The following is a 12,956-nucleotide window of genomic DNA, read 5'->3' as shown; positions in this document are numbered from 1 at the left end:
TCTTTGGTTGCATTGAACAAACACACCAAAGGCCACCGCGAAACCAGCGGGGCTCCTGCTAGAAAGACAAGGAAGGTGGACCTACAGGTGCCTCCAGACCCTATACCGCACTGACCGACGGCGCTTAGCCAAGTCCCTCTTAGATGGCCGTGACCCCCCCAAATGCGCCATCCCGATTGAAACGCTGGAAGCCCACTTCAGAGCCCGGTGGTGCAACCAACGTAAATTTCGGAAATTAGGCCGTTTTCGCTCAAACCTTGCCGTTAACAATGAGGTACTATACAGGCCTATCCAGCCCTTTGTGATCCTGATGAACTTAGGGAGGATGAAACGAAACTCAGCACCTGGGCCTGATGGGGTTACGGGGTCGATGCTCCTTGACCACGATAGCAAGGGTGAGGCCCTCGCCCTAATATTTAACTCGTGGTTCATACACGGGGCCATCCCTGCTGTGGTCAAAGAATGCCGCACGACCCTTATCCCCAAGTCCCTCAGCCCAGATCATGCAGACAATGTGGCTAACTGGAGGCCCATTACCATCGGGTCAATACTAATAAGACTCTTTATGAGAGTCTTAGCGGTCAGACTCACCGAAGCCTGTCCCACAAACCCCTGGCAGAAAGGTTTCCTGCGAGGCTCTGACCGGTGTGGGGAGAACTTAACGATAATCAATCATATCATCAAGAAGGCCGTAAGCGACAGGATGCCCCTGGCGATCGTCTTCATTGATTTCGCTAAGGCATTCGACACAGTCGACCATCGCCACATAATGAGGGTGCTCAGGCAGGCCGGGATTGATAGGCACATCCAGGGTCTGATCAAAGACGCCTACAAGGACTGTGCAACCAGCATTACGAAATGCAATTCCCGGTCTGGCCTGATCACAATGGAGGTCGGGGTGAAACAGGGAGACCCCATGTCTCCCTTCCTTTTCAACCTGGCCCTCGACCCGCTCATTACCTCACTTGAACGAGGGGGCTGCGGGATAAATTGGGAGGGCCACAAACTTGCCACCCTGGCATTTGCGGACGACCTTGTTCTGGTTAGCAACACTTATGAGAACATGGCGGTCCAGCTAGGACTGCTCGAGAAGTTTTGCAACCGCACGGGTCTCGACGTACAACCCAAGAAATGCCTAGGTTTCATGATGCGCAGGGGCAAGGCCGTCAGTGTTGACCCCTGGGTGCTAATGACCAAGCCAATCACCATGGTTGATGCCGGTGCACCGATTAAGTACCTGGGGGCGCACGTCAGTCTGACAGCCGGTATAAAATCAAAACACGGATGACCGGGTCCGTTCATGGCTGGATGCGATAGGCCGCGCTCCCCTGAAACCCGGGCAAAAGGTCGCCCTCCTTAACACCTTTTTGATACCGAGACTGCTTTACGCGGCGATCGTGGGTCGGGCCCCCATCACCAGACTCCGGGGGACCGACAGATTGATCAAAGGCGCGGTCAAGAATTGGCTCCACCTCAAAAAGTGCACATGCGATGGGGTCCTCTACTCCTCTACTACCGTGAAGGGTCCTTACATGCATCCCTGGACCCCACCTCGTGACGTGGTTATCACCCTTTGGTGGACTACTTTCGCCCTCTACGGCGCTCGCCCTAGTTACTCCCGCCGTTTACCCGCGCTTCGTTGAATTTCTTCACTTTGACATTCAGAGCACTGGGCAGAAATCACATCGCGTCAACACCCGCCTCGGGCCTTCGCGATGCTTTGTTTTAATTAAACAGTCGGATTCCCCTGGTCCGCACCAGTTCTAAGCCAGCTGCTAGGCGCCGGCCGAGGCCACCCGGCGGAGAAACGCCCCCGGACGACCGCCTGCCCGTCCACCCCGGGAGAGGGGGTGAACGGGGGTCGCGGAGGCCGCCGCGTGGGGGAAACCCGCGGGGCGCCGCAGCTGAAGGGATCCGCGGGAAGGGCGCGGCGCGCGTCCGGAGTCGCCGCGGCGCACGTCCGGAGTCGCCGCGGACACCCGCTGACGCCGACACCCTCGCCCGACCGCCTTCCCCCGGGGCGGGCGCGGACGCCCGGCGGGGAGCCGCCCGCGGACGACGGGCGCGGACGGGGCGACCGCGCCGGGTGGCCAGAGCTCGCCGACGACCCGTATTCCCGCCGGGGCGGCTCCGCGCGCCGCGCACCGGGTTCCGACGGAGGCGAGGGGCGGTCGGCGACTCCTCCAGCCGCGGCGCGCGCCCAGCCCCGCTTCGCCCTCCAGCCCGACCGACCCAGCCCTTAGAGCCAATCCTTGTCCCGAAGTTATGGATCCGACTTGCCGACTTCCCTTACCCACCTTGTTCTAACATGCCAGAGGCTGTTCACCTTGGAGACCTGCTGCGGATATGGGTACGGCCTGGCGCGAGATTTACACCTTCTCCCTCGGATTTTCAAGGGCCGACGGGGGCTCACCGGACGCCGCCGGAACCGCGACGCTTTCCAGGTTCCAGGTCTTACTGTCCGCGGCACCAACTGGCAAGGCTGTGCGGTTTGCGGGGGGAGGCGGCGGCGGGCGCGGGCGGGTGGGTCGGTGTCTGGCTGATTCTGGGAACAGGTCACCTTTCACCGGCCTTGCTCCGCGCCCGGCCTTTCTCGGCTGACCGCCTGCCAGACCGACAACGGCGGGGGATAGACCACTCACTTTTAGATGGTTCGATGATCCCCATATCAAGCATTGCTCGTACCTCCTGCTTCAGTGGTTCAACCTGCCACTCCGCAATTCGATATGGCCTCAAACGTACATGTTTATTTTTGAGCACAATCTTGTGGGTGATGAGATCAGTTCATCCGGGTTTATCTTTGAATAGGGAAGGAAATGATTCCCTTACCTCTGCTAACTGAATTTGTTGCTTTGGGGTGAGGCGCAACAAGGTCTCTTTAGAATTACCCCCTTCCCTCTTGGGTGTCATCACAGCCTCATCCATCTCCTCCCTCTCAGTAACCAAGATTTCTCTGATGAATAGGCTCTGGTAGCTCAATGGTTTCCTTTTGTTTCTCTGCATACACCTTCAGGAGATTCACATGTAGAATCTGCTTTTTCTTTTGTTTGTCAGGGCAGAGAATCTCATATGTGACAGGTCCTATTCTCCTAGTCACAGTGTACGGGCCCTCCCACTTTGCCCTTAGCTTACTTGGTCCTGTAGGTAGCAATATTAACACCTTCTGTCCAGGGTGCAAATCTTTCTCTCTGGCGTGTTTATCATAAAACACCTTTTGGTTTCGTTGACTCTCCTCCATGTGCTTCTTTGCCATCTCCCTGAAATTCTCCAACTTGTCCCTCATTTGAAGAATATAGGAGATGACACTGCGTGACGTCGCCTCTCCAGCCACCTAGTTCTCCTTCAGCATGTCCAGGGGTCCACGGACCTGTCTACCATAAAGCAACTCAAAAGGAGAAAAAACAGTTGACGCTTGGGGCACTTCTCGATAAGCAAATAATAGAAATAGCCATTTTACCAGTTTCATGAATGAACTTCCTCAGCATTTGTTTTAATGTCCCATTAAATCTTTCAACAAGACCATCAGTTTCAGGATGGTATGGAGTGGTTCTTATTCCTTTAACTCCAAGCTGGCTATATAGGCCTTTCATCAGATGAGACACAAAGTTTGTACCTTGGTCTGTTAATATCTCTTTATGTATGCCTGTTCTCGAGAATAACTCAACCAAACATCGGACTACATGTTTCACCTGCATGTAATGGGTAAACATCTGGGTACCTGGTTGCATAATCACAGATTACAAGAGCATACTTGCATCCTGAGCTACTTTTTGGCAATGGGCCAATAATGTCCATGGCTATGCTGTCAAATGGGACACTCATGATAGGTAATGGCTGTAAATAGCCTCTATCCGATTTTTTGCTGGTGCAACCATCTGACACTGCTCTCCAGGTTGACCTTTCTCCCTCCTCGAAGTGACTGGCTCAGTCTGGTTTTAAAGGTGCTTCACCTGAGCTTCTGGCCAATCAGGTCCCAGCGGCAATTGGCCATTCCCAGGTGGTTGCAATCACCTTCTCAGAGTCAATTAGTGGTCGCCCAACTCTACTGTTTTGGATGGGGAGAAATGTGCACCTTTCTCCCATCCAAAATCCAGAAAACACAAAATTATTTAACATTTCTTTTGGCATCATGACACACCCCTTGTCCAGAGGCAACCAGCTGTGACCCGCACGATCAAAAGATGGTCCACAGAAGCTGAAGAAGCTCTGCGGGACTGTTTTGATTCAACCAGGTGGGGGCTCTTTACTGAGATTCATGGGGAGGACATTGACTCACTCACCAACACCATCACAGACTACATAAACTTTTGTGAACAAAACACCGTACCCACCAGGACTGTGCGGTGTTTTGCCAACAACAAACCATGGATTAATCCAGACATAAAAGTCCTCCTGAAGGAGAAGAAAAGGGCTTTTGTGTCGGGCAACAGAGAGAAACTGAAGGCCGTGCAGATCCAACTGAGGAGGAAGATCAGAGAGGCCTACAGGATGAAAATGGAGGAGCAGCTGCAAGCCAGCAATGTCGCTGGTGTCTGGAAGGGCCTGAAAAACATCTCAGGCCACAAAAGCCCAGTGACATTGAACGAAAAAGACAAGGACTGGGCAGATGAACTCAACCGCTTTTTCAATCGGTTTGACAAGACGCCAGCCGCCCCCGGCCCACCGTCAACTTCACCTGTAGCTGCACCTGCACCAACTCTCACTGTGGCCTTACCCTCCCTGCCCCCTCTAACGACCAGCTTTCCACAACCAACATCTGCCCTCCCAACCGTTGCCACACCCTCAGCCGCCACTCTGCCTCCTGGTTCCTGCATGTCTGTCACAACTGCGCAGGTGATGAACTAACTGAGGAGGATGCAGGTGAGGAAGGCAGCAGGTCCGGATGATATCAGTTCCCGACTACTCAAGACCTGCTCCGACCAGCTGTGTGTCATTGTCCAGCACTTGTTCAACCTGAGCCTGAAGCTGGGAAGAGTTCCACAGCTGTGGAAAACGTCATGCCTGGTCCCAGTGCCCAAGATTGCCAAGCCCAAAGAGCTCAACAGCTACAGACCGGTGGCGCTGACGTCTCACCTGATGAAGACGCTGGAGAGGCTCGTCCTCGCCCACCTGCGACCGCTGGCAAGCTCATCGCTGGACCCGCTACAGTTTGCCTACCAGCCCAGCATCGGTGTGGAGGATGCCATCATCTACCTCCTCCATACGGCGTTGCTGCACCTGGAGAATGCTGGGAGCACGGTGAGGATCACATTCTTCGATTTCTCCAGTGCCTTCAACACCATCCAGCCAAGTCTACTTGGGGACAAGCTGCGGCATGCCGGACTCGACCATCACCTCACATCCTGGATTACAGATTACCTCACAAACAGGCCACAGTACGTGAGAGTAAAGAACTGTGAGTCGGGCAGGCTTCTCTGCAGCACCGAAGCGCCGCAGGGTACAGTCCTGGCTCCATTCCTCTTCACCCTCTACACCTCGGACTTCAATTACAACACCTCAACCTGCCACCTTCAAAAGTTCTCTGACGACTCAGCTATTGTCGGCCTCATTACAGAGGGAGACGATAGGGAGTACAGGGGACTGACAAAGGACTTTGTGGACTGGTGCCAGCAGAATCACCTCCAGATCAACACCGGGAAAACCAAGGAGCTGGTGGTGGACTTCTGCAGGAAACAATCCTCACCTGCACCATTGAACATCCAGGGTTCGGACATTGAGAGGGTGACCTCCTACAAGTACCTGGGTGTTACTCTCAACAATAAACTGGACTGGACAACAAACACGGATGCCCTAATCAAAAAGGGACAGAGTCGCCTCTTCCTCCTCAGGAAACTGAGGTCTTTTGGAGTTCAGGGGTCACTCCTAAAGACTTTCTATGACTCTGTGGTGGCATCAGCCATCCACTATGGCATTGTCTGCTGGTCAGGCAGCATCACCACCCGGGACAGAAAAAGACTGGAACGCTTTGTCAAGCGGGCCAGTTCTGTCGTGGGCTGCTCGCTGGACTCTCTAGAGGAGGTGGGCAACAGACGGACACTAGCTAAATTAAAAGCTATGACGGACAGCCCCTCCCACCCCCTCCTGCCCATCCTGACAGCTCTGGGTAGCTCCTTTAGCCAGAGACTATTACACCCGCGCTGCAAGAAGGAGAGGTACCGCCGCTCGTCCCTACCGACTGCTGTCAGGGTTCACAATTCCCAATGATCACATGTGAAAAAAAAAAGAAAAAAAAACTGGACCCTTGTAAATATGGGTTGTTGCAATATATCTAAATGCATTTCTTGATTCTGCACTATGTACAGTCTTGTTTATAGAACGGTTTTTGCACATCTACATTTGCACAGTATACAGTTGACATTTTTATTTTGTTATGCTTAGAATATCTTGTTTTCTATCCTTTCACTCCCACCCCAACCCCATCCCTCTTCAATTGCTGCTGTGGACTGCAAATTTCCCCATTGCGGGACGAATAAAGGTATTCTGATTCTGATTAATGATAAAATACACAGCAGTTCACATCTCCAATCATGAGTTAGTATGCTAGACACAAGCTGTTCCCCCTATGTCCCCACATATAACACTCCAATCATGAGTTATTATACTAGACACAAGCTGTCACCTCTGTCCCCACATAACACTCCAATATACACCATGAGTTATTATGCTAGACATAAGCTGTCACTCCTATGTCCCCACATAACACTCCAATCAGCACAGTTCAGATCCAGAATAGTATACCTTACCGTTGACAGGGGGCGGAGAGCCGAAAACACCCCGGCAGAGTAATCTGGAAACCGAAAGCTGGACACTTGTGCACAGTTCACAGCAGACTCTAACCGGGATCGAGGAAACTCCCCGTCTTATAGACTCCTCATGCGAAAACAAGTGGCCGGCTTGTCTGCGCAGGAGATGAGTCATTTCTCCCCGTCCCTCAGCCTTGGGACCAGATGTTCCAGAGAGACATGTTGTGTACATTGACAGGCGTATGAGAAAATGCAGTTCATGCAAAAATACACAAGTTGTATCAGTGTGAAAATACAAAACAAGATAAGTGTGAAAAATACAAAACAAGTGACAAAACAGTGTGCGAAAGTATAAGTGTGCGAAAATACAGAAAGTAGCAAACAAGTTGTATAACCATATGGGTCAGCTCAGGACACCCATAACAATCTCTTCCTTCAAAAGCGTATGACAGGGTGCCCAGAGAAGGGCTGTAGTATTGCATGAGGAAGTTTGGAGTGACAGAAAAGTATGTCAGAGCGGTGCAAGACATGTATCATGACTGCAAGACAGTTGTGAGGTGTGCTGGCGGTGTGACTGAGGAATTCAAGGTGCAGGTGGGACTCCACCAGGGGTCAGCTCTGAGCCCCTTCTTATTTGCTATGGTGATGGACAGGGTGACAGACGATGTTCGACAGGAATCTCCTTGGACCATAATGTTTGCAGATGACATTGTGATCTGTAGCGAGAACAGGGAGCAGGTGGAGGAGAAACTAGAGATGTGGAGATATGCCCTGGAAAGGAGAGGAATGAAGATCAGTCGCAACAAGACGGAATATATGTGTGTGAATGAGAGGGATCCAAGTGCAAGAGTGATGCTACAGGGAGAAGAGATAAAGAAGGTAGAGGATTTTAAGTACTTGGGGTCAACTGTCCAGAGCAATGGAGAGTGTGGAAAAGAGGTGAAGAAGCGTGTCCAGGCAGGCTGGAGCGGCTGGAGAAAAATGTCAGGTGTGATGTGTGAGAGAAGGGTTTCAGCTAGGATGAAAGGAAAAGTGTATAAAACAGTGGTGAGACCAGCCATGATGTTTGGACTGGAGACAGTGCCACTGAAGAAAAGACATATGTTGAGGTTTTCTTTGGGAGTGACCAGGTTGGATAGGATCAGGAGTGAGTACATTAGAAGGACAACTCATATTAGAGGCTTCGAAGAGAAAGTCAGAGAGGCCAGACTGAGATGATTTGGACATGTCCAGAGGAGAGAGAATGACTATAATCGGGAGAAGGATGCTGAGCCTTGAACTGCCAGGTAGGAGACAGAGAGGAAGACCGAAGAGGAGGTTTATGGATGTGGTCAAAGAGGACAGGAAGGCAGCTGGTGTGAGAGAAGAGGATGCACAAAACCGGCATAGATGGAGGACATTGATTCGCTGTGGTGACCCCTGAAGGGAAAAGCCGAAAGGAAGAGTCGGAGAAGTAACAGTATAATAAAGTTGTTTTATTTACCTTTGTGATGGTCGTTGATGGCTTGATGGAATGGAGTGGCCGGTTTCATTAGCATTAAACACTTGAGGAATGTAACCTTCTTTCACCATCTTGAGGAATGATCCCTTGTAGGTGCTTTCTCTGTGATAATTGTATCTAGTTCCTCATCAATTGTGTTCTGTTTAGCTGGGTTGATAGCTTTTTGCATCAAGTGTACAGATGGCTTGTGCGGGTTGTTTGTGGAGCCTGATTGATGGGATATTTTAACCTTGCAGTCTACAATCTACCTTTGAACTATAGGTTGAAACTCTCTCACTGTCATCTGCCTGTCTCTTTAATGATTAACCCCCCCTGACCAATCACGCGGCTTTAACCAAAGACTGGGGGCGGGGAATAGAGGACAAAAACAGTCGGCTGCCATTTTGTTGTTAGAAGAATGGGCTCGTTCGCAAATGACACATCACTCATTGAGGCAGCTCCGTGTACAAAAAAAGTTCGTATGCCAAGGTAAAGTTTGTATGCCAAGGTAATTTTTTCATAACTGTAACGTTCGTAAACCGAAAAGTTCGTAAGCCAAGGGGTTCGTCAACCGAGATATCACCGTACAATGGTACCTCTACTAGCAAAATTAGTTCCAGAGTAAATTTCTTAGTTACAAAATTTCTGCATAACCAAACAACCCAGCTACAATGAATGATTCATCTGATAATAATAATAAATATAGTTGCCAATGATGTCTGGCTGAATTGATATTGCTGCCCTACAGAGGGCATGGGCAAATTGGTGTTCAGTTGTCTTGCCCCAAGGAACATTCGACAGCTGACAGAGTCCAGATTCAAGCTGTAAACCCTCCGTTCCCTCGACAATGTGCACAATGAAATGAGACGACTGTACATGAAGCATATAAGGGTGACTCGTTAAAAAAATTGTTCACAAGTGGTGGCCAAACAAACTCCTGTTGTGTTTTGGATTGGACGGTGTATTTTCAAACGTTCCTATATAAGGCGCACCTTCATATAAGGCGCGCCTTCAATGAATGAAAACATTTTTCTAAATATAATAATAATATAAATATATAAAAGTATTATTATTATTGCTTTTTTGAATGTTGCTGTTCCGATGACCATTTTGTGTTTGGGAGCCTTTTACTGAGTGAGTTGCTTGTTCTGTAGCCACAAAGGGACATAGGTCTTCTTGTACCGGTCCCAAGCCCGGATAAATACAGAGGGTTGTGTCAGGAAGGGCATCCGACGTAAAAGCTTGGCCAAAACAAACATGCGGATCAAACCTCTAAAGATGGAGGACATTGATTTGCTGTGGCGACCCCTTGAAGGGAAGAGCCGAAAGGAAAAGAAGAAGTCTCACAGTGGAGAGATTTACATTTCACAGCAGCAAAGTGATGAAAGTGTTTCTATCACCTTTGCTGATGTGGTACTTTTGCCATTATGTTACCTGTAGCCTCTTGCACAGAGTTGACATCTGAAGGTGAGCCCATGCCAGAATCCAGCAGTATGAATGTGATGATTTTACGGTAAAGGGCATCCAACTGGTCTTTCGTTTTCACCCTGCTCTCAGTGATCTCTCTGCTCACTTGGGTTAATCTTGTCTCCAACATCCAGTTGATTTCCTTGAGGAACTCTCCTGGGTAAAAATAAATTTAAAATAAACAAATAAAATAAAATAAAGTACTGATTTCTTTGGGAAATTGCAGTCGGGCCATAATTATTTCATTTTTGGTCACCTTATGATCTTTGTCGATGAAAAGGTTTCTTCAACCGTCATCTGAAAGACCGTCAACAAAGAGTTCGCTGACAAAGCTTTTCGATGAGGAGCGAAACGTCCGACACCTTCAAAGAAGTACAGATGACGGCCGAAGAAACCTTTTCATCGATGGACCACTCCTGTACGACTGAGAGCTTACATAGGCTTACGATGTGAGGCAAGTTGTGTCCATAATTTGTAAAGTCGCTTCAAATGACTTCTACTGAGCGTATTTTACAAAGATTCCACGGCATATTTTTTACGTTTTAAGACTTGCGCGGAATATTCCGGAAGTCTTGTTTTTGAGTTGGTGACGAGTCCTCACGTCACGTCAAGGAAGGAACACCCGTGACCGAGAAAGGACACATTGTAGCAGTAGTTTCATTGCGTCAATGCATTTTGCGGTACTTTGGTCTGAAAACTTCGTGTTGATCCCTGTCGATGGCGAAATTCGAAGGAAAACACATAGATAACGCGATGGTGAATCGTCGTGTGTTGCACCAAGACTTTTATTTGATATTCGCTGACAAAACTTCCCAGGAGACAATTTCCACAGAGCATTGTCACCATCTTCTGCTGTTTTTGGGTACTGTGAGTACTAAAGTTTGTCACTACATTTCTTTCCAGATGCATCAAAATGACCTGAATAAATTCTTGAATCGATTGCAAACATGTATGCTTTCCTCTTCAGAACTATTTGAATCATATTCATAACTGGATGAGTGACAAGAAAGCATCTTTTCCGAATCTGAAGCTGTGACAGGTTGAAAAGTACAGTAAATTTTGGTTATATCGATCAGAATCAGAATACCTTTATTCGTCCCACAATGGGGAAATTTCGATATCGTTTATATTGATAATACTGCTTATTACGATACTATTTTCATTTCCCGTGCACATTTCTAGTCTTTTTATGTATAATTAGTTCCATTTAGTACAATTCATGGTTTTTACGATAATCCGGTTACTATGGTGCTCTTTTTCATCTCCCGCCGGCCATTTTGCTATGTTGATATCAATACAAAAGCAGTTTAAGGTGAATCGATATTTGCTTAGGGGTTTCTATACAGTACCACCATTATCGAAATCTGTATCGGTCGCGCCATTGGTTGACTTGGCCACGTGACTTGGTCACGTGACTTGCTCACGAGACTTGGTCACGAGACTTGGTCATGTAACCAGCTCCCATGTCTTCCAGTGTAGCAGACGTCATTTGGCTACTGTCTTCAACCAGAGCAAAACGAAAGAATTGTGACCTCGGAACGAAATACAAGGCAATCGTGGCTGTTGAGGAGAATCCAACAAGAAATTAAAGCCAAGTATGCCCCAGAAGATTCCCACAATGACGAGGATGAAGAGGATGAAGAACCAACAAAGACACAAGCGTTGCAAGGTGTTACGGACGTACAATCTTACTTAGCATCCAGAGAAAATGCATCAGGTTTTTTTTAGAAATGTTAAACAAGATAGAATCGTTTGTGTTAAAAGGTAAAAATGGGAAGCAGAAGAAGATTAAATATTTTTTTTATTGCATAATAAGATGTAAGCGTTGCAGTTTCCCTGTTGCAGTGTTATGTACACTGTACTGTACTGCATATGAATGCAATCGTTTTTTGCAACAATGTTTATTGTTTTGTCTGCTGAAGCGTGATGATTTTGAAAATTATTGTACATGCCATACTGTATTAAAGATCCCCCAGTCACGTAACTGGCGTCCGTGTTTCTGTCACAATAAAAAAAATCATAGCAGAGCTCACGTCTTTCATTACTGCTGCAATAGCATCTGAAACATACTGTAATGCCCCTCAGCATGGGAAATGATGTGCACAGTCGCTGCTATAGCGGGTCGGTCTTTTTAATAACAAAACGTAGCAGTTATCACATACAGATACAAACAGGAGCTGCTGTTACGCCACAGCTCAGCCATTCTATTCAGACACTCTCGAACCCGTTGTCGGGTCCTCCCAAGCCCCAGTCACGTAACCAGCTTCCGTGTTATGACCTGTCGATGCGAGCAAAATAAAAAAAAAAAGGTGTAGCAGAGTTTATATACAGTACTGTTGTTCAACACCAATTTCAACCATGGGGAAACGTAAGAATTGTGATATCTGATGGTAAAAGAAGCATTCGTTGAAGCAGCTGACTCCTTGTTCAGAGACTTGGACAGTTCTGTAACTTACTCACACAGGAAAAGTACCCCAACTTGAGGAAATGTGCTACCTCCTTGACCGCATTATTCGGCTCCACTTATTTATGCAAGTCAGCCTTTTCCTACATGAAGATCATTAAGTCCAAATACCGTTCCACCATGAATGATGAACATTTGGAAATGTGCTTGAGGCTGGCTGTCAGCATCTACTGTCCGGACTATGCATCCCTGGCTGATTCAATTCAGTGCAAGTCATCAAAGTAAACTCAGGTAATTACAAAAAAATGTTAATAGTTATTTATTATGTTAGCAGTACATTGGGGAGACTCAACAAATTCTCAAAAAAAGACTTTATCAACAGCCAGCTGGACAGTTAGCTAACTAGCTAGATAGCCATATAGCTAACAAATAGCCAGCTGCATAGCTAGCTAGACAGATTTGGAACATTTATTTAAAAATTATTTTAAAATTTTGATTTCAAAACATTGATTTCAAAACGTTAAAAATATTGATTAAAGCATGTATGTATTTTTTTTTTAATCACCTTCGTAGCAGCTCCTGTATCTTGTCTTTCTACTTCTTTCTTTCCTTTCCTCTTCCTTTCATAACTTTGCTGATGTGTTAGATCCGGGTAGAGTGAATGCTGGCGCAAATGGCTGCCGCTGCTCACCCAGCACAAAAAAATCCTGTGACTGTAAAGTGACCTTGAGAATTTTGAAAGGCGCTCAGAAATTAAATGCATTATTATTATTATCGCAGGGACTCTGCGGCGCATCGTGAGGACAGCTGAGAAGATCATCGGTGTCTCTCCCCCCTCCCCCCCCCCTTCAGGACATTTACA

General features: G+C 47.8%; 1 protein-coding gene across 1 annotated transcript in view; it reads right to left on the bottom strand.

Moving 5' to 3' along the window:
* The window catches only part of cfap206 (cilia and flagella associated protein 206), a 62,263-nt gene that overhangs the window by 41,781 nt on the left and 7,526 nt on the right, over positions 1-12,956 (bottom strand). The window contains exon 3 of the mRNA XM_089022520.1: positions 9,658-9,846. Coding sequence (XP_088878646.1) covers positions 9,658-9,846 — 189 coding nt within the window. The remainder of the gene's footprint in view (positions 1-9,657; positions 9,847-12,956) is intronic.

This window comes from Hippocampus bargibanti, linkage group LG19, assembly GCF_051943395.1.
Source record: "Hippocampus bargibanti isolate YZ-2025 linkage group LG19, ASM5194339v1, whole genome shotgun sequence".
Lineage (NCBI taxonomy): Eukaryota > Metazoa > Chordata > Actinopteri > Syngnathiformes > Syngnathidae > Hippocampus > Hippocampus bargibanti.
Note: the sequence above shows the minus strand (reverse complement) of the source record. Positions and strands in the feature narration are given on the sequence as shown.